Genomic DNA, 27,447 nt, shown 5'->3' on the forward strand with positions numbered 1-27,447 from the left:
TTTCAGAGTTCACACTTATGCTCACCAAGGCTACATTTATTTGATCAAAACAGTAATATTGTGAAATAATGTTAGAATTTACAATACATGTTTTATATTTTAATACATTTTAAAGTCATTTCATTAATTCCCGTGATGCATTGTTGATTTTCCAGCATCATTACTCCTGTTTTCAGTGTCACATGAAATAATTCTAATATGCTGATTTGCTGTGGAAATTGTTTGTGGAAATTGACTCATTTTTATGAATAGAACATTTAACAACATTTATTTGAAATAACAAACATACATGTCTTAACTAATAAACTCAATGCATCCTTATTGAATAAAATGATTGCTTTCTTTAAAATATATGTTTTATTTTATATTTCAAGGTATGAGCAGTGTGTACTTTTTGAGTGTAAAAACCCTGAGAGACACACTCAACCTGAGTTCAGTTCATTCAGAAGAGGAAATCATGTCATATTTTAATATTATTCAATAAAATCCTGAATCCAATTATATGTGGGGGTGTTTGAGGGCATTATACCAGGGAGACAGGTTATCATAGGAGAAAGGATGTGAGTTAGATGTAATTCTCAGCAATCCTGGAGAACGTTCTAGATTCCAGAACATTTTACTGTAGCCATGCTGAAGTGTGTGAGAGAGGAAGCTTCAAGCTTCATCTGAATAAATAAAGAAATAAAATAAAAACACAAGCCTTGATGGCTTCCCTTAAAGGGGGGGGTGAAATGCTCGTTTTCACTCAATCTCCTGTTAATCTTGAGTACCTATAGAGTAGTACTGCATCCTTCATAACTCCAAAAAGTCTTTAGTTTTATTATATTCATAAGAGAAAGATAGTCTGTACCGATTTTTCCCGGAAAAACACGACCGGCTGGAGGCGTGACGTGTGGGCGGAGCTAAAGAATCACGAGCGCCAGTAGGCTTTTGCGTTGAGAGTGTTTGGAAGCTGTGACACCGTGAGGACATGGCTACCAGTCAGATTCAGCGTATATTTATGATCCAGAATCAGATCCAGAGGCTGAAATTTAACAAGAGCAGCATCAGCAACGACGTCTCTTTGTGGTATGAACTGAAACTGTATATATTTGCTTAGCGGTTTTGGAAAATGACTAAGTTCCACTTTGTCGTCTTTTTTTTTTTGTACAAGCTGTACATGTGGAAAGTGCAGTTTGATGACAACATCGCATGTTGTTTACTTGATGTGCTTACGCGCCGATAGCTAAGTTAACAACACAGAGATATTTGAAGCAGTTTTACTCACCGCCTGCAGTTCCAACACACGATCGTGACCCTTTTTCATTGGGACTGCATTATCCTTAAGAAATAAACGATACTCAAATCCGTCGTCAAACTGGGCCTTGTTTGTAAAACAAGCATCTTCGAAATGCAGGGAACAAACACTTGCACAACTCCGTTGATGCTCTGTAAAAATAAACTCCATCCACTGGTCCCTTAATGCTGTTTCTCTTTTGGTAATCTGTGCAGGGTTGTCTTGCCCTGGCAACCAAAAACACACTCCTTTTATGACATTTCACGACGCTCTCGCTCTGATCAGTGAATGCCTGTTGTGCTCTCAGTGCTGTGCTATACGGGAGCGCGCGCTCTTCCGGCAGAAGTGCCTTAGGACCCATATAAGGAAATTCCGCTCCATCTAACGTCACACAGAGCCATACTCGAAAAAAAAACTTTCCGAAACTTGTGACAAACCGGAAGGAGTATTTTTGGAACAGTAATACTCCTTCAAACGTACAACTTAATTTTTGAAACTTTGTCCATGTTTAGCATGGGAATCCAACTCTTTAATAGTGTAAAAAACTCAGTATGCATGAAATAGCATTTCACCCCCCCTTTAAGCAACATCTTATACCATACATCTCAAAACACTGCCCAGCCAGTGTAAAAATAGCTAGTCCTTATTTAAGAGAATCTGTATCATATTGAAATAAAGTCATTGCAGAGGAACATTGTTAAATGCACTCATAAAACTGCTTTTCATTAGCAACCTGCAAAAATCATTATGAAATGAAGCAAAGCATTACTTAATTTTTAATGCTGCTTAAATCCTCACTGAAAAACAATGCATGGACATTTGCAAATAATAAAGTACTAAAATAAAAAAGTCAGTTTAAACTAGGCAGAAACTGGATAAAGATTTTGAATAAATGTTCAATCTCCTGGCAGTCGGATCATTTAGTTGATGGAGGAAACAAATGTGCTTTTGACACTTTGGTAAAAGTTGAATGTGTTGCACTGTGGGATGCCGTTTTCAAATGTAGTTCCAGAAAAGTGCATAATCAGACTCAGAGGAGTCTTAAACCCATTAAGCGAGTTGGCATAAACTCTGTAAAGAAAGAAATTGCAATGCAAATACACTTTCAGTCAGATACTGTTACACACACCCATTTAAGGTCTAATCTGAAATCAGCTTGGTTCCATTAAGGAGGTTATAATCAATAAAAAAAAAATCCATTACAACACAATATTCTTTATTTCAGGTGTGTTTTCTTATTATTTACAAAATTAAGGATACGGATGAGTGTGTGGAATAACTCTGTAATGCATTTCATTTTACTCCCCAAATACTTATTGATCAACCTGGTGGAGTGCAACAGAACTAAGTCAATATTCCATATTCCAAAGCTACCCTGCATTTCTTATCTGACCAGTAAAAAAGAGAAAGTGTCAGGTGAAGTCAGAAACGCTCTGGTGCAGCGAGGATACCACAACTGCATTAACCTGCAACCATTGTCAGGATCTTGGTAAGGGAGGAACTCAGGTGCAGACAGGGATTCTCCAACAAAGGGTTTATTACAAAAAGGGGAAACAAAAACCCACGAGGGGGAAAACACGGAGCAAGGTAAAGACTAAATAACTAAAACAGGACTGGACTGACAAGATAAACAAGGACTCTAAATACTAACTATAAACAAACACTCACGGTAATACAAACACTTCTTAAGGAACAATCACAGAGTGGAACAATCACAGGTACAAATCTCAATGACAATGAACCGACACAAGACAGAGCACACTAGGAGATCTAAATAGGGGTACTAATCAAGACACGACAGGTGTTACAGATAGGACAATCAAGACACGACTAGGTTAACAAGGGGGGCGGGGCAAGGGAACGAGACAACACAAGCACATGGCCCAAAGACAAGGCCATGCGCTTGTACACAAAACAAGGGTCTGCCATGATCCTGCCTCAAGACTAGGAAAAATCAATGACACGAGGGCAGAATCATGACAGAACCCCTCCCTTAAGGAGCGGCTTCCAGACGCTCCTCAAGGGAACATCAAACACGGGACATGACTGACATGACAGACTGGGACACAGACACAAACCAACAAGACATGACAAATAATAACAAAGGCAAACATGAATACACAATGGCAGGGTTAGGGTGACATATCAAAAAAAACAAACAGGGAAGGGGAGGGGGTGGGACCACAAAGTTCATGGGGGACAGACCAGGGTGAGTGGGTGGGGCAGGAGTTTTAGGAGGACGGGACGAAGGCTGACGACGAGGGGTCCGGGCAGGTCTGGGTGGGGAGAGGTCTCTGGACAACTGACAGAGGACCTGACAGGGGCAGACACAGGACGCGGGGCAACACTTACGGGAACACTTACAGCACGGGGAGACAACATCAACAGGGCACGGGGAGACAACATCTACAGGGCACGGGGAGACGACAGGACACGGGGATACAACATCTACTGGACACGGGGGGACAACATCTACTGGACACGGGGGGACCACAGGACACGGGGGGACATTAACGGGACACGGGGGGACATTAACGGGACACGGGGCCACATCAACAGGACACGGGGCCACATCAACAGGACACGGGGCCACATCAACAGGACACGGGGCCACATCAACAGGACACGGGGAGACAACGGCTGGACATTTGGGACTTCTGGGGACAGGGTCAGGGGACAAGACAGGACTGACGGGGATTTCTAAAATTTGGACAAGACGGGACAAATAATCAGAAAATGCTTTAGCAGCTAGGACAATTGGCATCTCCTTATGAGATGAAACCGACTGTACAAGAGTCTTTGCTGCAGAGTCGGCCGCGGCTCTCTCCTCCGCTCTCACGACTGCCGACTTGCATACAGCTTTCTTTCCCGGCTCGGGCACGCTAGCGCTCACTGCTGCTGGCTCGGGCACGCTCACTGCTGCTGGCTCGGGCACGCTCACTGCTGCTGGGTCGGGCACGCTAGCGCTCTCCGCTGCTGGCACGGGCACGCCCACCACTGCTGGTACGGGCACGCCAGTGCTCTCCGCTGCTGGCACGGGCACGCCAGCGCTCTCCGCTGCTGGCACGGGCACGCCAGCGCTCTCCGCTGCTGGCACGGGCACGCCAGCGCTCTCCGCTGCTGGCACGGGCACGCCAGCGCTCTCCGCTGCTGGCACGGGCACGCCAGCGCTCTCCGCTGCTGGCACGGGAGGAAACGGGGTCACAGGACCGGCAGGCCCCCTCTTCCTCCTCTTCCTCCTTGGGCGCGGTGCAGAGACCACAGCTGGGTCAGAGGCGGGTTGGGGGAGTTCGGTCTCTGGCAGGGCTGACTCCGACGATTCCGAGGCAGACTCCCACGATAACCGTCTCCCTCGCTTCCCGGGGAGACCGACGGGTGTGGGAGGCACCTCAGGACTCGGTGAGGGATGTGCCTGATCCCCCAGAGTGGCCACGGCCAGGATACGACCCTCTGGAACCGTTGGCAGCTGGGTAGGTGGGGACCTCTGGGGCTCCTCCTCTCGCCCGCTCGCTCCGGAACGACCTCCCCTGGTCCCCCGGAACACCACAAGGCGAGAGCCCTCAAAACAATCTCGCTTGCTGGCTGACAACATCCAGTATTGCCTCCTGTCTGCTGAGTTCCCTTTTGGTCGGTTCATTCTGTCAGGATCTTGGTAAGGGAGGAACTCAGGTGCAGACAGGGATTCTCAAACAAAGGGTTTATTACAAAAAGGGGAAACAAAAACCCACGAGGGGGAAAACACGGAGCAAGGTAAAGACTAAATAACTAAAACAGGACTGGACTGACAAGATAAACAAGGACTCTAAATACTAACTATAAACAAACACTCACGGTAATACAAACACTTCTTAAGGAACAATCACAGAGTGGAACAATCACAGGTACAAATCTCAATGACAATGAACCGACACAAGACAGAGCACACTAGGAGATCTAAATAGGGGTACTAATCAAGACACGACAGGTGTTACAGATAGGACAATCAAGACACGACTAGGTTAACAAGGGGGGCGGGGCAAGGGAACGAGACAACACAAGCACATGGCCCAAAGACAAGGCCATGCGCTTGTACACAAAACAAGGGTCTGCCATGATCCTGCCTCAAGACTAGGAAAAATCAATGACACGAGGGCAGAATCATGACAACCATCCATCCAGCTGTTTCACTGGAAACATTGACCTTTAAAGCTAGGGCACACATATGTAAGCATATTATGCAGAACATAAAATATGCCTATACTATTTAACGATATTATGAAAAAATAAAAATACTATGAAAACCCCAAATTAAGTGAAGTGAAGTTTGGCCAAGTGCAGTACGCTGTCCCATACTGGGAATTAATGCTCTGCATTTAACCCATCCAAGTGCACACACACAGTAGTGAACACACACACACCGTGAACATACACACGCGCCTGTGGAGCAGATGGGGGTTTGGTGCCTTGCTCTAGTGTAAAGCGATACATTAAACATAACATTTTATTTATATTTTAGAAGTAATGTCAATGTAAGTAGTGTAGTGTTTAAAATGTATATTAATATATTTAAAAGTACAAAAAAAGTCATTTAAGACAGTACATGTATACGTCATATTTTACTTTTATATATACATGTAAAATGTATGTTTAATTTTTATATTTAAATATTGTGTAAAAAAAAAAAATGCAATATTTGAATGAACTTTACCTCTGCAACAAGATTTTTATATTACCCAGGCTCTGGAGGCAGGGAGCAATAGAACTGATTAGCCAGTAATAAAAAGGAAGATTTATTGTAAAGTAAATGATTCTTAACTTGTCATGGTGACATACTGTATGAATTAATAAAGATGGACAGTGTCTTCTAGGAACATGCCAATCATTTCTTTCAGATACCAATCATCAGTAGACTTCATTGCTCCAGACAAAATCTGTGGCCAACCGAAAGCAAGATGTGAAAATGAGAGGCAAATTATGTATTTACATCTGACTGGCATAAACAAATTACACTCTGAGGGCGATGAGTTCAGGGACAGGTACTCATATCAGCAGTCACTGAAGCAAATTGTGTTTTGGCTGAATATTCGCTGGCACAGATATGGATTACGACAGGTTATTTGTGATGCTAAACGTCCCTTAGGACAAAGTGTTTGCTGATATATTTCAATAAGGAGACAAGGATGTGCTACATTTGTGTCTGCGATGGGGCCTTTCCAGCGTGTCTGCGGTTTCGATTTGCATTCCCTAATGCTGCTGTTTGCTTTCCGGATTCCTGGAACACAAACTCACCTCCACCTCCCACCACTGTCAGCCGACAGGCCACGGATCACTCCCTCACTCAGACTGAACCCCTTGTCCCCCACACACACATACATACATTTTGATTGGCCCATCCATCAGGTCTCCAACACGCACTGAATCCAGGGACTGTGGGGAAAATGAAAAATCATTGACTGGGAAATTGGCAAGTAACAGGACCTCACTGCAGTTTAACAAGATCTCAACACAATTTGATAGTGAGTCAGAGTCTATGGGGTGGGGGCTTTGAGGGGGTGTTAATCGAGTCTGTCTTTGTGGTCCTGTTTTAAATATCAAATCAAGTATGAAAATGAGCAGATGGCTTTAAAATATTAAGAAGATTAAAACAAAGAGTGTAATGACTGACCAAGAGCTGATTCTCCGCTGCATGTATAAAATGATGCAATCATACAATGCTTATTATCGGTGCATGCAATTTGTAACATGCATGAAAGCATCAGAACAATGGAACGTTCCTTTCCCATTTTACAAATGACAACTGTTTTGACGGTGCAACAGTATTGCAGAAAATATAATACCTATATTTTTATATTTTTTTATAAAGTTCTGGGTGGTTGTTATGGTGTCCAGGGTGGTTGCCAGGGTGTTATGGGAGGTTGCTAAGACTTTGTTAAAGGACATAAGGACATAACCTGTTTGCTGAAAAGTAATAGCACATCTCTCCTCAACAAGCCATATGATTTTAGACATCATGCATGCCTACAAATGATACAGGAATAGTCAAATGCATACACGGTTTGTTGAAATCTCTAACCCTTGATATGAGGAATAGAAAAAGTTATGTGTGCCTTAGCAAGCACAACTAAAAGAAATATTCAAACCAGGAAAAAAAAAAAAAAACTTATTATGGAGATTTTATGAAGACAAAATATTTTGGCAAGGCATTACGAATGGCCAATTATATCTCTCGAACCAGCAGTGCAAAATCTAAAGAGACAAAACTCTGGCTGGTCAAAAAAACATTCATGGAGGCAGCAAAATTTTCTTTGAATTGCTAGTCAGCAACCGGCTTGGACAGTGTCCCAGTTCTTTGTTCTCCTTTGATTGGTGGACCCACAGGGTCATGTGCATCGGTAAGACTTTCAGTATCTCTGAGAAATAGGAACATTTTTATTAGCAAAGCGGTTAATATCAGGCTGTTGCAGAGGGACCCTCAATGCAATTAGTTTCTGCTGTCAAAAAGTCACTTTGGAAAAGGTGTCTGCAAAATGACATGTAACCAACCCGTACGAAAGTTTTATTTTCTAATATTTTATATATTTGAATACATTTAATAATATATTGATGATACATATATTATATAATATATTGAAAAATATACAAATGACTGCCGCTTTCAATATATTGCAATATATTGGAAAAAAATAATATATATAAGAATATATGCCTAATATATTACATGGTATTTTCCAATTTACTGCAATATATTTTTGCTTCATAAGGGAAGCTACTAAAAGTTATCTATGTGTTTCAGTTGTGAATCTCACATTGAAATGTGTAGGTCAAAATGACAACATTTTAATTTTAGAAATATCAACCTTTTTAATACAGCATAATTGACGATGATTGCATGTTTTGTTGTTAAGTTGACTTCAGGCTAATTTATATTTACGGGGTGAGCAAGCTAGTTTACATAGAAAAAAATTAATAGACAAATGAAAAATACATGATGATTTAACATTTACAGCTGCTTACAGCTGAATTGAATTCATTTCAAGTTGAATGGTAACAACTTTATTTTGATTTTCCCCAACAGACATTCTACTGACTATAAGTGACTTTGCAACGTCAACTACTTACCCTAATTATATCTAGTACTCTAATTAGAGTTAGTTGACATGTAGTTTCAAAGTTACTTATAGGCCTATTTCGAAGAATGTTTAAACTGGACATTTGGAATAAAGTGTCTCCATAGTGATTCTGATGTTTTCCTGTTTCTCTGTGAAGCTGATTTGTATAAAGTAGTACCCTAAAAATAAAGCTGACTTGATTAAAATTGATACATTTAAAGCTTGATTTCAGACATTGTTCAAAAGTACACCCTTTTTTTCATACGATGCTTCTGAAGTATCATCCACAGAGAGTTGACAACCTTGTGCTGCATCACCCTCTGCGAAGTAAAATAAGTGTGCTTTGGTTTGTCTGAGAGAAAAAAGTTCAGCTTCTTCCACTGAATAAATTACCCTTTATAGAACGGTGCAGAATTTGTTAAACGCAGCAGGCTATGAACACATCCGCCGGTGGTCTGCCCTGGAGGTTTGTTTCAGGCTTACAGTAAAGATAAAAGCAACATTTCCATATGCCTAGTAGTCAAGCATTTCTTAAAAAGCAAAACTTTTTGGGCGGGAATGTCTGAAATCACTGTCAGAATCTGTCACTGGTATCTTCATAGATCAATATTTAATTTCATCACAACAGAATCAAGTCTGATCCCCATGTGCCCACTGGAAGTTTTCGAAAATGACATCTAGTGTCAAGCGCTGACATTTAGTGGCTCAATCCTGTCCTCGAGCCCTTTTGCATGCTGTCATGGAGATAACGGGAAGATTATGGGATGGCTGAGAGGTGAGTGTATGATGTGAAGCTAGAGCTGTTTTTCTGTGCGAGCAAGGAGCCAGTCAACAGTAAAGGTCTCAGCAAAAATCAGAAGGTCAATGCACATGCTATCAGCCTGGCTGTCTATTCTGTGTATGTGTCACTGGCTTATTTAGTGGGCTACCCTCCGCATATGTGTTTTCCACAACATCAACATGAAAACACTTAATATTTCATTTGTTTATATAGTAGGCCTGTATGTGTGTATTTTTCTATGTAGCCTACTATAGCTGTATTGTATCATTCATCTATACATTTTGTAGCGTCACCATTGTTAGAATATATGCCGCGATTGACCAATCAGAATTTTTTTTTTACTTTTTATTTATTATTATTTATTTTTTAGAATATGCTGTTAAATTTGAATTGCGGTCATATGTAGAAAGATACATGTCTGTTATATTGATGTAATTTCAGCATCTACCAATAGGGTCAACTGTTCCGTGATTACCAACCAGTTTCGGCAAATATACTGTTATTTTGAAAATATGGCTTTATTCTGTCAGGTACTGACTACTTTATAGGCCAATCGAAGCATACGTGGCAGCAGTGGAGAAGTGGGTGTGTTCTATGCAGAGATGCTAGAGAACTGCATTTATGTACATGCATGAATTCATTATTTGAAATAATTGTAGAAAGTCAGTTATAGGGCATTTAATTCTCTGAAACTGGACTCAATGGTTGGAAGAAACAGTTTGTTTTTTTCGTACTTGCTTGAGGATGTAAATGTATTTACCCCACCTTTCAGACAACATCTCTAACTTGATGACAGCAGTTTGAAAGACTTGGTATATATTTTACATTATTTCAGAGAGCTTTTCAATGCAGTTACGTTAAGTGAATGTGGTGTATCGAATAAGCATTTGCTTATGCATGGTACCAATGGGCTTATGATGGCCTAAGTATATGATGTGTTTGATGTGAAGAGTGTTTATAGTGTAGTTTTGAAGATAATTTTGAGTAACAGATGCTTGTGCTGTTATTAGTTATTTATGTGGAAGTAAAAAATAATGGGCATGTTTGAAATATATGAAATTATTTTAATAGCTGATACTAAATAATGTAATTTAAAACAGTAAGTTTTATACAGTGTATATAGTAATGCTAGCTATAAAAAACTAGTTCTGTTCTTCTAAAACACTCCACTTGTTGGCTGTTATGTTGGGAAACAAAACCACTCAGGGTTACTAACAGTGATAAGTCATAATTTCTCTTATGATTTAATTTTAGCTTCATCTTCCAATTATCAACTCATCTGGAATAAATCTGGAGTTCTTCATTTAAATTCTTTAGTTTCAGTCGTCCAGTATACAAGACCTGGGACTACAGGTTTCTGAATATTTACTTAATTGGATTTCAAATGTAATAGTTTAGCAAGCCTAGCCTTACTTAGAAAAACCCAGGCTTATAGGCTCGATTCTTTAAGTCAATTCTAGTATCTTTTTTGTTCAGGGTCTCCCTCAATCTCTCTCTCGCCAGTCCCTCATTTCCAAGTGCTGGCAGCTCGGCTCTTCAGCCTAATGACACTGTTATTGAGTGTAACCCAGATAGCCGTGGCATGATAATGGAATAGCTCCGTGCTGCCGGAGCAATCCTGTGCTGAAATGATTTGTTTGTCTAAATGCTCATCCTTCTTCTCGTGCCATGTGAATGAGACAGTCTGCTCTTGTGGAATGGCAGTGCTTGGCCTATTCTCTCTAGATCACACTTATCTGACATGCTACAGGAGATGAACTGTTACCAACAGTACTGAAAGTATGGATCATATCAGGTCAAATTCTGGTTTTACTTGAATTTCAGATTCAGGCCTTTTATAGTCCAAGATGGTCTGTCATTTGGACATTTCATTGAGGTCCTATTTTGGCTTGGTAGATATTGGTCAAGCCTAGTAGGATTTGGACTAGCCACAAACCAGCCAAACTGCCTTTTTCTAAAAACCTGCTTTCTAGAGGAACTCAGTGAAATTTCACTCAAATTCTGTAACTCTTAGTTTAGAACCAATGGTAGTTCACAGACATCAAAGCTGACTCTACAAATCTGACATCTTGATGCAGAGCAAATTATAACATGCACAAGAACCAATGCAATCTGAGCGCTACAGAGGAGACTTCCTCTAAAATATAGGGAGAGCGTGCATCTTTGTGATGAAACTACTTTAAGATAATGTGACACTTTGAACATGAACTTCAAGTTTGTCTACATTACGTTTTCAGACTGCAGAAATGTCACAGGAAAGGTTTGTCTTTGTAGCACCAGCGAGCTGGCTGATTGGTATTATGGGACTATTGTAATATTTGTACTGATAATCTTGGTAGCTGATATGTGATAATGCCACATATACCAGTCATAACACACTGGAGACAGAACGAGGGAGATGTTTTATGTATAATGTTAATGTGAACTTTATGAAAGCATCTCCCTGTCCACAATTAATCGGTAAATGTTATTCCAAGGAAAAAATGTCTTCATAATTTACGCATTTGGAAGACACCTTTATCCAAAGCTTATCTAGGCTATATATTAAATTACATAGCTACTTGAGTACATTTGAGCTATTCGTTTTGCCTTTGGTAATCAAACTTATGATTTTGGTGTTGCTGTAGCATTCTAAATCCAATTATTTACCAATCACAAAGTCGAAAACGTTTAGTTGGGTTTCTGCTTCAGGTCTGTGACTTTGCTATAAGAGAAATGGAGGCATACTTTCATTATTGTGTCGGCAGATAAGAGCGTGATTTAATGGCTTGACTCTTGCCCTCAGACATGTGCAGTGCTGCTCCATCTCTCCGCTCCATCTTTATCAGTCAGAGCTCAGCTGCTCTCACAAGACTGCCAGCTCAGAGAGGTAAAGTTCAAATGCTTCTCTGGAAGAGATTAGGGAAACATCTTTATGTGTCATGGAGATGTGATAAAGCTTTGCTTTGCGCTTTGCTCTCTGGCAGCCATAGGTACACTCCTGTGATGCCGCAGTGGGCGAGTCTGGAGATTTTAAGGGATCTGAAAAATAAATGACTTTAGCTTTTCTCTGCGATGTCATTGGGGAAAGTTTTTATCTAAGGTGCTGTGTGCGACTCCACAACCATCAGAAGAAAAGAAAGAATGTTGAATTGATGTTACTGCTATCTCTAGAACATCAGTCTCTCTCAAGGGAAAAAAAAAAACTTTGGAAAGTTGACTAGAAAGTAGTAAGAAATGGTTTTGGGAATCATTTCTTTTTCAAATGAATACAGCAGAACCGGCAGTTAGGTGAATCTGAAGAAGTTCATCATGTCAGTCACTTACCTCTTTAGTCATTTTTTATCAGGTAGTGATTTGGAGTTTTGTATTTTTCTGTTTTTCACACTGAAGTTGACTAAAGGTAATATAACAATAAGTCATTTTTTCTTGAATAAAAAGTTTTACACAACCATTTATCCCCAGTGTCACAGATTAAACAAGCTGTTATTGCTCATAACTTTTAGGACTTAATAATTACATGATACCGTATGTAAATATTTAGGGCTAGCAAAATTGGTAGCCCAATGTCCCGGGGCTATTGTGTCTTCCAGTTGACCTGCCAAAATATATTACTGTACTGCCCGATGGCCCAACTTAAATAGTGAAAGACAAAACAAATCATTCCTTGATTCGTGTTCTTCATTCACTTCTTGACTTGTTATTTGTAAGAAAAATTAAATCACAGACATTTTAGATTATGCTGATGTCCGCAGCTCAGCTCAGCTGATTCTTTTGTCAAAAAACGTCTCTTTTAAAATTGATGGTTGTTATGGTACTGACGGTCAGTAGTGTCACCAGCTAATTATAGAAGCCCATCCAAACAGACAACCATTCCCCCCAAAAAGTTATTTGGCTCATTTGGGGTGAAGGAAACACCAATTAACCCTGAAAATGGTTAACGACCTTAATTATAAATGTTTTATGTGTTTAATTTTAGAAAATTCATTATTCATTGTGGCTCTGATAAATGGCTCCCCTTTTCCTCAGAGTTAATAGTATGAAGATAGCAAAAGACTTGCAATACACTGGCCAACATTCAACATTTAAAATAGCTTCAATAAAGTCTGTGTAACAATATTCAAATCTCCATATACATCGGGAAGAAGGAGGCGGGAACCGGCGCACAATCAAAATACAATTTTAATAATCAGAAATAAACACAAACGGCGCACCAGCCCCTCGCGGACGACTGGTGCGCGCAAATAAAAACCAAAACATAAAATAGTGTCCAGGCCTGGTCCTCTCTCGTCCTTCACGGTCGTCGCTCCAGTTTTATATCCTTCCATCTCCTACGTGGGACTCGATACTGGCGGTGGGGCTCAGGTGTAGCTCATCTCCAATCACTACACCTGGCCTCACTCCTCGTTCCCACGCCTCTCGGCCCCGCCCCACTCGCCACATACCCCCATCGCCCCTCGCAGGCCGGGGGGTACCCTCGAGACTGCGCTCTACCCCCCCCCCCCTTCCCTCCGGGGGGGACCGCTCACGGGAACCTGCAGGAACCTGGGGGTAGGACAGACGAGGCGAGAGAAAAGGAGATGGAAGGAGGAGCGACAAGGACGAGAGAGGGGAGAGAGAAAAAAAAAAAATCCGGTTCCCAGACGCACTGCTGCTCGGCCCTCCACCAGCTGGGTGATCTCCTCCGCGGTGCCTGGCGGTGGCACTGGACGGCCCTCGGCGGACGGCGCGACACTCCTCCGCCGCCCGATGGACGGCGACGGCTCCTCCGGTTTTGGGCAGCGGCAGGAGTCCCCCGTTCCCTGCCCCTCCGGATTCCGTCACGGAGGCGGCAGGCTCCGGCCCCCTGGCGAACGGCGCCGACTCCTCCGCTCCCTCACGGACGGCAGCCGCCCCTCCATATCGTGGGCGGCCAGCAGCGAGCTCGCCCGTCCCCGGCAACTCGCTCCAGCCCACCGCCTCGAGCGTCCATGGCGGCACATACCTCGCCAGCTCGAGGGCACCGCGGATTCACCACAGCGGCGAGGAATCTTCAGCAGCGCGTCCCTCCTTCTCCCGGGTTTCGGCACCACTGTAACAATATTCAAATCTCCATATACATCGGGAAGAAGGAGGCGGGAACCGGCGCACAATCAAAATACAATTTTAATAATCAGAAATAAACACAAATGGCGCACCAGCCCCTCGCGGACGACTGGTGCGCGCAAATAAAAACCAAAACATAAAATAGTGTCCAGGCCTGGTCCTCTCTCGTCCTTCACGGTCGTCGCTCCAGTTTTATATCCTTCCATCTCCTACGTGGGACTCGATACCGACGGTGGGGCTCAGGTGTAGCTCATCTCCAATCACTACACCTGGCCTCACTCCTCGTTCCCACGCCTCTCGGCCCCGCCCCACTCGCCACAGTCTGTTATGCACTCCAATTTCCCTTGAGCATATATCTGATATGAGTTTGCATCTGAATGTCAGCATTCAGGAAACAGTTGTTTATGTGTCTCTCAAGCTCATCAGTGTGTGTTCACTCTTTCCATAATGAAATAAAACTCCCAGCAGGACCTGGAGGTTGTGCTGTACATGCTGTCGTATTAGCTGTTAGAGATCTGGCTGATCACCCTCTCGGCGATGGATGATGTTGTGTTTATGAGTAAAGGTCAGAGGTTGACTACCTCCTGCCACCTGCACACCTTCTGCCTCAGCGTCAGCTCAGAGTCTCAAACAGAGCTGACACTTATTAATCCAACAGAATTCAATAAACAAAGATGACAAGCAGGGCCTGTGTTTTAATTATGAAAGCTTCAGGGCCTCACTAACTCACGTGCAGATACACATGCTATGTTATAATATTCCTTTTTCTAAACTTGCTCATTTTGAGTACCTCAGTTTGTGCAAACTATTGTACCATACCAAACAAAAATGTTAATATATGACATCTTGCTAATTGGAACTTACAAAATGGACAGAAGTTCAGGCAAAGCCAATGTCATTTTCATATTACTGAGATACTATTATAGTTTTTATTAAAAACTATGTAGTTATTTATTAAACGCTTTGCATGCAGATTTGATCCCGGTCCACACAGATGCACAAAAACAGCTAAAACACTGTATTATGCATGCTAGGCACAAAATGCTAGGCCAGTAGTTGGCGATGTCACTGTGTTAAGAAACACTGTATGTACTTAATTATAGACTTAATTATAGACTTAAAATGTAACACAAATATGCATAATGTTTCACGAATTCACCTTTTTGTAGTTTACAAAACAGCTGTGAAATCCGTATTCAAAAGTTTGCGTTTTCATGCCAAATCACTGTTGTCCTGTAAAGGAATGATCAAAACTCATACATTCTTTAATTTTTTTTTTTTTTTTTTTTTTTTTTTTTTTTTTACTTTTTAGTTGAAAACAGCGCTATGTAAATGTCCCCTAAAATAACCCTGGTCAAGTCTTGTTTTATGATCAAAACACATTATTAGTATTCTTGATCTTTTTAATTGTAAAATTAAGTCTACAGTACCACATTTCTTTCAACTTTAGGGGCCAGTTATGAAGATATTTGTACCCTGAGGAGACCCTAATGCAAGAAGTAAAATAGTCTATGTATCTGAGCATGGCCTCATGATCTTTGGAGACTTGTGTGTGTGTATATATTTAGAGAGAGCAGGACCAACCCGGCTCTCTGTTTTGCCTTGCTGAGTATGTTTTACATTATTAACTGCACCATCTAATGTATTTGAGGTGGATCAGCCCAAACAGTGTCTAACAATCTCCTGTGTACCAACTGCTTTCATCTACAATGCAACTTGACAAAATTGTTTAGAATCCACACAGAGCAACTCCCAGCTGGTAAAAGAAATGGTTGAAGGGCCATTTGTGTGATTCAGTGACCTGAGAAACCACAGTCCTGCTCGTGGTGACCTACTTTAATAACCGAGAGCCAACTTACAGCAGTTTGATCAACCTTAGTTCACCCCAGAAATCAAAATTATGTCATTATTTGTTCAACCATATGCTTTTACAAACCTATATTTGTTCAACCATATGTCTTTTCAAACCTGATGTTTTGCTGAATGTTCTTGCTTCTCTATTCAGTTTTTATTTATTTATTTGTTTTTATTTTAATATGTTTAATGCCTTTAATATGTAAAATATTTCCCTATTTATTTATCCTATTTATTAATATTATTTATCTTATTTATACTTAAATAGTATTTATATTCATAATATTTACCTTATTTATATGTATATTTGATTTTATAATAATATTAGTATATTTATTGATTTATTTATTCATATATATATATATATATATATATATATATAAATATTTGTCTTATACTTAAAATAATATTTGCTTATATTTACAATATTTACCTTTATTTATAATATATAATATAATATATTTGTTATTTATTTATACTAATTTTAGTCTTTATTTATTTATTAGTTTATTTGATTGTCCAGACTAAATGCAGTTCATTTAAGCATGACTAAATTCTGAAACATGGAGGTGACTTTCTTTTCTCTCCATTATTGTGTTTCTCTCTTCTCCTTCGCCCTCATTCAACACCTGTATCAATAAAGCCCAAACAAAACCCAGATTGATTTGAGCAGAATTTGTTTACCCTCCTCTGAGTATTTGTTTCTTCTTTGTCCAGTGCTCTGTGAGCTGGGCCGTGTTTTGTGTGTTTTATGTATCTTTATTGCAGGAAAATGACCAGAATGCAAATGTGTAACAGAAGGAACACGTTCAAACTCAAGTGTGTTTCCTAGTCTCACTCACTTGTGTGTTTCCAGAGCACAAGCAGACAGGGATTGATTGGTCAAGGCTGCAGTTCCTCTCTAGAGAGAGGTCAGAGGTTGGATTAAGTGTGTTGCAAGTAGACATGACAAATCCACACCATCGTAAATTCACAGAAGAGTACACACACACTCACTGAAAGCAGGAGGCAGAGAGACACCATTAAAAATGATGAATGGGCTCAGAAAGCAGCAGAAGCAGATGACAGTAGCAGTGGCACAAAGTGCTGTGTTTTGGGTAAAACTCTGTCCTAGTTCTGTACCTGACACATACACACTCAATCTAGAGCGATTCTGAAGTCTTCACTGCTCTTGTTTCAATCTAGTTCTAATCTCCTGGTCTGTTTTTTTTTTTTCTTTCTTTTTTAATATTGGTTCAGTGTTTCTAGAACATCAAGATTGAATCAAGGTTTAAAAGCTGAAGTTCGTTTAGAATTCTGTTTATATTTTGCGAGGCGACCTTGCTGAAATCTAAACCTTTTCTGACATCAAACAGAAGCTATGTTTCCGTTCAGCTGTTTTTATGCAAATTTTGGGGTATCACATAAAAAATGTGGGATGGAAAGACCATTATGTGAATAAATTCAAAAAATGCGCCCAAAAAATTATGCGCTCAATTGAGTATATTTTTAATCTGATAGAATACATGCTAATAATCTAACTGTCCAAGGAATGTCATATCCCATTTCTGGGTGTTCCCTGCTGTGTCATCAGAGGTCCCTGTCATTATACTTTTATTAACTGGCTTGTAAAGTTTCAAGCACACATTCACATTGTTTTAGCATTGACCATTATGCTTTCCTCATTGCCTGCCTTTCAAAGGTTTCTGTACTCTTGCAGTATAGAATTTTGTGAGATGATGAGCAGGTGGTTTCATGTGGCAATGCATTTCAACTTATTCATCTAAATAATTCTGCTCTCTTGGATGTTGCATTAACTTTTTTAAAGTATCTGTTAGTTTTAGTTAATGATTCATTTTTGATACTGTGGCCTTATAGTTGCATTTTGAGTTTTAAAAAATGATGTGCATGGATCCTGCTTCTGTTTATATGCAGTTCGAGCACGAATCGTCTGTTTGAATCTCTGCTTCTGCCCTTGAAGTTTCCCCGGGGGAGAAATCTCAAGGTGTTTAGAGCTCTGTTTGAGTTTATACTACTGTCTTTCTGTGAAAAATCATTACTCTGTATAATTCTCACAATTACCAAGTTACCCAGCATAACCTTGCATTTTAGCTTCAATTAGAGGTAGAAGAGCACCACAGCTTTAATATCCAAGGTTAAGTGTTGGTTTTGGATACAACTTTTATTACAAACCTCATTTGTTTTCTTGAAAGGCTGGACTCATTGGTGCATTTACACGGAATACCTGAATGATCTTTGCAGAAATAAACATTATACCGAAGTGATACTCTGTGGAAAACTTTATTCCACAATACAGTGTTTTCGACTTGACCTTCCATTTCCAGTGTGTTGAACTGGATGATATTTTAGTCATGTATATGATGGAAATAGCCCTATGCAATATTCAGAATTCAGCCCATCTCTTTCTAGACCCATTATTTGATTGCACTCCCAATTACAATTGCTTTAAGAAAAATGATTAGTTATGATTTGAGTTTTTACCTCCAGGCATATCACATAGTTAGTGAATTTATATGATACTTTTCTTAATGTGTAAGTTGTATTCTAAGTATTCCTCCCCCATCCTAGTCATTACCTAGGGTAAATGCTTTCGGCAGACTGTAGGTTCCCAGCACATGCTGTGTTGGTCCCTCTTGTGAATATTTTCAGCCTTGAAGTGTGTTTCTGGGCCAGTGCTGGTGTTTCAGCTCGTCCAGGCTGTAACTGTAATTTGCAAGGCGTAATCAATAGTCTGTCAGCATACAGCGGCCTTTTACCACGTACTGCTGTTGTTGGAGTGGAGAAAACGGCATGCTGGGTGTTTCTAATGTAATACTGTTGTGTGACGGTCATGTTGGTGTAGCCCGGTCTGGCTGCGGGACTCGACGAGATTACTGAAGCATGATTACATTTCTTCTCCAGTATTGGAACCAAGGAGCGATATGAGCCAGTGTGTGGAAGAGAGAGAGAAACGAGTGGACACTCTTTGAGTGTTATCAGGTGCAGGATGGCCAATGCCAAATCAGGCTGATGGGAAGCAGATGAGGAGATGAACTGGAAAAGAGCGAGGCAGGTGGAAACTGTAGGACCAGTCTGTAAACCCCACTCTGATGCCTGTCCCTTAGGGAAGACTCTTTGTCTATAGACCATCTGTTTTAGCACACCTTTGAGAGAGGGCCATTAAACACAAAGAAAAGAAAGCACACTGCTGGTAGATTACACGTAGATTAGATCCACTATGTTCTGAACAATATTCTGTACTCAATTCAGGACACAGTCTTAGTGTGAGTATACTATATACTGACTGCTATTAAAACACAACCAATTATATTATAATTTATATTGAAATACTGTTTAAATGGTGTTTAACTCTATGACCTCATCAGACTATTATCTAACTATTTATTCAAGAACCAAAATGTTCTAAAATCTCAGGTCGACAGTGGGTGGAGTCAGCCTACACTACCTTTCAGAGGTTTTTGGTCAGTATTTGAAATTTGATAAAAGTCTCTTATGCTCACCAAGGCTGCACTTATTTGACCAGAAATATAAACACAGTAATAATGTTAAATATCATTACAGTTTAAAATAACTGTTTTCTCTATTAATATATTTTTGTAATTTATTCCTGTGACGACAAAGCAAAATTTTCTGCATTATTATTGTGTCACATGATTCTTCAGAAATCATTGTAATATGCTTATTTTCTGCTCAAGCAACATGTATTATTATTATTATTATTATTATTATTATTATTATTATTATTATTATTATTATTATTATTATCAATTTTAAAAACAGTTATGCTGCCTAATATTTGGAAGCTGTGATACTTTTTTTTATGAATATAAAGTTAAAAAGAGCAGTATTTATTTAAAATGTAAATATTTTGTTACATTAAAGGAAAAGTTCACATTCAGTTGCATGGTCCACAATGACATAATTTTATTTATTTATTTTATTTATTTATTTATTTTACATTGGTGTGCATTTATTCATGGATATTTATACAATAGCAACATAATATATCTGCCCCAAGGTAAGCTAATTTCTTTACTGTCAGTTTTTTTCTCATCCAATTTTTCCATCTTGGGGAAATGCAAAACCCTTGTATATGCAAAATGTAAAGATGAATATTTCAAGAAGTAGTATCCTGTTGTTATATGACCTCGGTATATGCAGCCAGTTTGCATGTTGTCTACCAATTTTAAGTGTCTGAACTTTTGGCATTTACTATCAAATACGTCAGAATACTGTAGATGTGTTAAAATCATAATTCGGGTTCATTTGTAACTCTTTTTTTTTTTACATTTTGTTCAAGTTGAAGACTTTCGATGGTGAGAAACAGTATTCAGTAATGTTTGCTGAGAATCATCAGGGTCTTCCATGCATATGCACACATATATGAACATTTGTATACTATATGCCTGTGTACTTTTAAAATAGTTAATCCAAGGGAACAGAGTAAGGGAGTGTAGAAACTGTGAAGTGCGCTGTTTGCAAAAATATGATTACAAAATGTCCATGACTTTGCAGTGCAATTAGAGTCCAATTTGAATGCAAATGTCTTCTTCCTGCCCTTATGAAGATAATGATGGCTTCAGCATGCACACACAATTCTCAGAACAACTCTGCTGGCACGGGGAAGGGCACATGCACACCCGTTTGGCTCCGTGCATCACACAAACCTCGAGGTGCATGCGTCTCTGTGTGTGTGGTGCACACCTGACAGGTCGGTTTTGTTCTTATCTCACTAGTAGTCTTGTAAAGTCAGTGCTCGAGAATAACGGCTCCCAAGCAGTGGCCCACTGCGCACAGCCAGCTCAAACTCATTTATATCCTCTGCTTATTAAGCTCCGTGTGCTAATGAAGAGAGCTCCAATTAACACCAATACATTTCACAATGTTAATTAAGCGGACATGGTTCATGAAGAAACCATAAACTTGCTTTCGGAAAGGAATTCAACATGGGTTAAGGGTAGCTGGTAACTGGTTAGACGACATACGTGACAGGAGAGTGTTAGCTTGGTTGAAGTTTTGGTTTGCTCCAGAGGAGAAGAAACCAAACCTTTTGTCTAAAGTATAGCAGTTTTGCAGTAGTATACAGTATATACTACTTGCTTCAAATGAATAAAGTAATACAAGTCAAATATAATAACAGTAGAATATTAAAGAAGTTTAACAACAATAAGATTTTTCTTATGTGATTATTGTTGATGTGATTTTCTTTTTTATATGAATAATTTTAAATGGCTATAGGGAAGTAGCTTGTTTTGATCGACTTTTAGAATTTTTGTAGCTATTTTCTAAAAATGACATTTAGATAAATATAAAAATCTCATATTGATATGACTGAGATCTAGGAGTATGCAATAATATTGTAGTTGCTATTTAAATGATATGCGATTTGACATTATCTAATATATATCGTAAAAAACTCAAATAAATGCAGAGAATGCACGCATACACTACATGATATATGGAAATAGCTCGAGCATATATTAGAGTTCACGTTTTCACTGTGTGATTTAGTCGATTAAAATACTATTATAATTCACAAAAATTCAAGATAAGGGTTCAAAAATGCAGCCAATGACTTTTATATGTCTTACATTGCATTTAGGCCTAAAGGAAAGACAATAATGGTGTGTTCACCTAGTATCTCTCCTTAAGTGTATCAACCGTATGGTCTCCCTGACTTGCTCTTTGTCTCTCTTCATATTGTCCAGCTTCTTGAACGCCACTTTCCCTTTGCACATTACTTTAATTGTAATTGCTCTCTATCTTTGGGCTTGAGTCTTGCAGGATGATGAAAGACGTTGCATTTACGCCTTGTTCTATTGCTTTCAAAATCATTTACTACTACAACGTGCCCAGATGATTAGCGAGACAAGGAACTATTTGATTTATACCTCCTGACAGACCTGTTGCAAGAGAGACCCAGATCATGTCATTTTTATTAAGTTTCATGTCAAACGCTTATTCTAAAACTATTAGTCACCATAAGAGAAAAGACACAAACCAGGGCCAAATCTGTCTTTAGACAAATGCTTTTCTGTTGTTCAGTCCTGAATCATGTTCCACTGACACAGTCTTTATTCATTCTCTAAATGTAGCCATTCATTATGATATTTTTAATTTAGTTATTTCTAAGGTTGATTACAAAAGCAGCAACATCCAGATTTATTTATCTGCTTTAATAATCTGTGTAGATTTATTGCACGTTATTTCAGGAAAGCTGTATGTAATATCACTGTAAACTTAATTGTAGCTACAGTATTTTATTATTATAACAAAATGTATAATAATAGTAATTATTATTATAATAATTATTATATTTTTATTTAACACTGTCACACATGTAAAAATATTATAAAATATTATAATTTCATTATACATACATACATACATATATATATATATATAAAACTCATAAATATGAAATGTATAAATTATTGTTTTAATGTTTAATAATAGATTTAGTTGTAATTTATATAGTAATGTATTATTAAATTGATATAATAATAATAATAATAATAATAATAATTATTATTATTATTATTATTATTATTATTATTATTATTATTATTATTATTATTATTATTATTATTATTCAACATTATATTAGCATTATATATTACTATCTCACAACAAAAACTTTTACTACTGCTTTTGCTTAGAAAACAACCACACAAATAAAACCTTATCTTCACCACCTGTTTCACTTTAGAGTCAAACCATTTAAAAAAAATAAACATTTATTTTAAGATATAAATGTAATTTAGAATGATGACTTTTTGTCATATCACATGGTGACATGCTTCACTGCAAAATATTAAGTTAAAAATAGACATTGGGTTTAAAGCACCTGAGAGAAGTGATTTCCACTGGTGAAGCTGTGTTTTTGGCCATCTGAGGTCGCTGTTTCCCTTCCAACCGAACTCGTATTTTGCCTCACTGAGAAACACTGAAAAGTTTTTGTTTTGAATAACAATGCATGCTGTAAAGAGAGCCTGTCTGTGATTGGTTGGCGATTTTCGGTGTGCAGTCTCTTATTGGTCCATAGGTTTTAAAGGGGGTTTCGGGGGAGCGCGTGTCCGTCTCTCTCAAGCTCTCATCTATGCGCTCCGCGTCCGTGGCAGCATCCACTCACTCTTTTACTACTGCCTGCGATGTGACTCCACGCCGCTCGCTCGCTGGAATATCACCCTGCGTGACAAGTGACGGATTTTACGCGCACGCCACGCCGTCCTGTTTTCTAAAATCAAGAGGACACCGCTGCAGCGGCTAATGCCTTTTACCATGACTGTGGGATTAATAACGATTTTGTGTGCTGTAACGGCCGTTTTCGCAATGGAAGGTAAATATGTGGATGTTTGTCACTGTGGAGTGTTACGCGCGCCGCGCGCTTCAGGTTTGACAGGTGAATGTCTCGTAGCGGAGATTTGCTTTGGGATTTATTCGCGAGGACTAAATTGAATGGAAAAAGATCTTTTTGGCATCCAGCGGAGTTGGGAAGGAGTTTCTGTGGTGGTTTTACAGACGCGTTGTGCTGAATGTTGCGGAATGAATGAGAGTACTTTAAATGGTTGCATTACTTAAAAACCCTGCTGGATTTATGGCAACTGTGGTTAAGAAGAACATAGTAGCGGGTCATTTTACGATCAACCAGCTAACATTATTCCGCTGGTTTGTTGCTGGTCCAAGATGGTCTTCTAGACTGGACCAGCTAAAAACCAGCTGACCATCTTGGACTGGCTAATGTTAAATTAGGACAAGAGAAACCAGCTGGTTCACCTTATGCTGCTTCAAAAGAGGCTGTCTACCCGCTACCGCTTTTATGTGTGGGTGAAGGATTCTGAGTAACCTTTAAGACAATATTCTGTGCTGAATTTTGCGAGAATCTTAGAAGTGTCATTTTTGTGAGTTTTGTAATTTTTTGACAGTTTAAGTGCTTTTATAAAGAAAAAGTCATATTTTCTGGCAATATATTAACGGACAGGGTTTAGTGTAATTTGGGGCAGTAAAATATTATGACTTTTTATATAACAGTTTATTCTTAGATACTTCAAAAAAGCTAGAAATAAATATGTATCGTCCATAATCAGGATGGTTCACAATTTTTTTTTTTTTTTGTTGATTTACTTAAAAAAAAAAAAAAAAATAGAAGAATGTTAGTGACTGCCAGCTTCAGTCACCATTTACTTTCATTGCCTTTTGTGTTCCACTGAAACAAAAGAAGAAAGTCAAACAGTTTCAGAATGATTTGAGGGTTAATAAATAATGTCAATTTCATTTCATTTAGGTGAACTATATTTAATTTACAAACCTGTATTGGACTAGTAGGCTAATACCAGCGTCCTGTTAGGAACATTTGTGTGAGCACACACCACCGATGAAGATCACCGGTGTCATGTTGTTTTCAGGTCACGTCAGAGCATGATTGATTCTGAAAAATCAAGCAGAAACACAGCGAGAACGAGAGGGGGGAGAAAAAAATCTCCCTCCTTGTCTGGCATTTGACAGATGGTGGTTGACTGGTTGTTGTGGCCATGCCAGAAATCAGACGTTCAGTTCAGCATGCTGTGTGTGTGTGTGTGTGTGTGTGTGTAGAGACTGGTCTCGAGATCAGTAATAAACACACAGCCAATGTGAAGGGATTGTCTATTTGTTTCAATCTCCACTGCCTGTCCAATTTGATCCATCACACAACCTATTTGCTTGTCTTTCTGTCTGAAAACACTCTTACAGGTACTGCGTAAGTCTGTGTATTGTTCACACAGTTTTATTTGCAACCCTCTGCTGCTCGCTAACTCACTTTGCTTAATCGTGCATGCTATTCTTTCATGATAGACCAAAACCCTCAATGATTTAGCACAGGCAGTCAACACTAAAAGATGTCTGTGCAAGCTCTAATGTGTCTGATTTAGATTCCAGCCATAAAGAACAGACAAAAGTATTGCTGAAATTCATTTAGGAGAGTTTCCCCCCATGTTCAAGTTGAGGTGTGTCTGAAGGCGGCAGATAGAGGGAACGGGGTTAGTGATCCCTTCTTTAGTGGCTAATTGAAAGGCAATTGGCCTTTGTGGTCTGAAGTGTGTTTTCTGTGGTAGGTTTGTGTGTATTAGCCTCTCCTTGCTGCAGGGAGATGCCACTGCCATCGGTGTATTGAGTTGACCTCAAATCACCTGCCCCATCCAAGCCACTAAATGATTACTCCGTTGAACACGTCAACCCAGGACAGCATACCAATTCACACACTTTGAGATATATTGTTTATTTATTTTTTATTTTATTTAAAAAATATTATAAAATATTATAATTTCATTAAAATGTATAGAGAAAAAGATCATGATCATCCAGATTGGCTGGATCTCCACCAGCATGGCACAGCAATAGATTTAAATTTTTAAATATCAAGCAACTTATTTGTGAGTATTATAGTAATTTACACTGTCACACATGTAAAAATATTATAAAATATTATAATTTCATTATATATATATATATATATATATATATATATATATATATATATATATATACATATATATAATGAAATTATAATATTTTATAATGAAATTAAAATATTTTATAATATTTTTACATGTGTGACAGTGTAAATTACTATAATACTCACAAATAAGTTGCTTGATATTTAAATATTTAAATCTATTGATATCCCTATTTATAATATGTAGACATTCATCTGTGTTTCTCTGTCTGTGTGAAGATTTATTCATGCTTTCTCTCCAATCAGTCTCTATCACGCAGTTGACTAAATGCACACAACGTGCTCATAATTTATTTAAGGGTGGACAGGACTGTGTGTTAGAAATTACTGCAGCTGATGTGAATAATGAGCTACAGATGCTGACCACACTTTTCCTATTTCCCATTCTCTTTTTTTTTCTACTATGGCATGCTAATTCATCTTATCTCTCTCTTGCTATGCCATGCTGGTGGAGATCCAGCCATGCTGGATGATCATGATCTTTTTCTCTATACATTTTATTTAAATAATGAATGCATTTAGCAGACGCTTTTATCCAAAGCGACTTACTCAGGCTATCAATTTTTACCTATCATGTGATCCCGGGGAATCAAACCCTCAACCTTGCTCTACCACATGAGCTACAGGAACACATATATCTCTCTCTTATTTTATAATGATGACCAGATGATTGTAATAATATCCCATTTATTATTCTGCTACTTTTAATTTGTTTGAAATAGTGATCAATACTGATTCACAGTTATAGACACATTTCAGTTTAGTAGTCATTATGCAAATACATTTGACATCCGATTGCTGCCAGCCACTGTCCAATCAGAATCAAGTATTTTAGACCGCTAAAATACTAATACTGCACACATAAACTCACAGGCGCTCGGAGGAGAGAAGTTGTTCTTATACGGATGATTATAAACCTCTTCATCACTAACAGGCTGAGTCATCTTTACTCACAAGGGGTTAAAAGAAGTTTTCATGTGTCTTCTATCTTACATATCGCTGTCAGTCGTGTCTGAGGCTCGTGGGCAGCGAGCGAAAAGCACTAATGCACCTGTAAATGAGATCTCTCATCTCTCTCTAAATGAACGACAGAAGACACAGACTTGGATCTCTTTTAAATAATAATGTGAGGGTCAAGTGGACTGCCATGGCTTTATGGATGTGCTGACCTGATGTTTTCTTTTCATTTTGCGTGTATGCTGATGACTGTCATTATATTGTTTAGTGCTGGTCTGATGCTGATTTAACTGATTTAATTAGTTAATGTGGTTTCAGGTTTGTTTTAGCAAGTGCTGGTTGTTACTGGTATGTTGGTCGTTTGTATTAGGGCTGATTGATATATTGCATGTGATTGTCATGCGCATCTCTTCAGTAAACCAGTTTTTGTGATGAGTAATAAATCTCCATCACCTGCTTTCAGATGGAGCGGCATTTAATACGAAGAGCCGTCGTTTACTGACAAAGTACGCAATTTGCACTCATAATTGATGGATGAATCACCTGTGATAATGAATGTGATATTGCAGAGCTTGTATTGCATGTGATACATCGTGCAGCCCTAGTTAGTATAAACATATCTTATATTAATAATATCTTAATCCAATGCCAGTTGACAAGTTCTCTTTTGACCTCAGTATTCAAGTAGCCAAAGTCTGATATAGTGACAGCCCTAGTATGGTGCCAGTTTAGCTTGTGTATCAGCATAACCATTCCAGTTGATCAAAGAAATCTTGCTGGTGGTGACATCTTCTAAAACACAGTATATTGTGGTGACCAGCTGACAGGGAAGTGTGGGTTGTCATAAATCAGACTGAAGTATCCAGGTGTGTCGATCTCTGTATCCGTGCTCACACACTCTCCCTGCTGCAGTTTTGGACCCTGATAAATTGTT

General features: G+C 38.9%; 1 protein-coding gene across 3 annotated transcripts in view; it reads left to right on the plus strand.

The window, feature by feature from the left end:
* Positions 1 to 23,130: 23,130 nt before the first annotated feature.
* The window catches only part of LOC127935138 (ephrin type-B receptor 1-like), a 216,419-nt gene continuing 212,102 nt past the window's right edge, over positions 23,131 to 27,447 (plus strand). For all 3 annotated transcript variants that reach the window (XM_052532747.1, XM_052532753.1, XM_052532762.1), the window contains exon 1: positions 23,131 to 23,402. In XM_052532747.1, the coding sequence (XP_052388707.1) occupies positions 23,333 to 23,402 (70 nt within the window). In that variant the 5' untranslated portion in view covers positions 23,131 to 23,332. The remainder of the gene's footprint in view (positions 23,403 to 27,447) is intronic.

Source organism: Carassius gibelio, chromosome A2 (genome assembly GCF_023724105.1).
Source record: "Carassius gibelio isolate Cgi1373 ecotype wild population from Czech Republic chromosome A2, carGib1.2-hapl.c, whole genome shotgun sequence".
NCBI lineage: Eukaryota > Metazoa > Chordata > Actinopteri > Cypriniformes > Cyprinidae > Carassius > Carassius gibelio.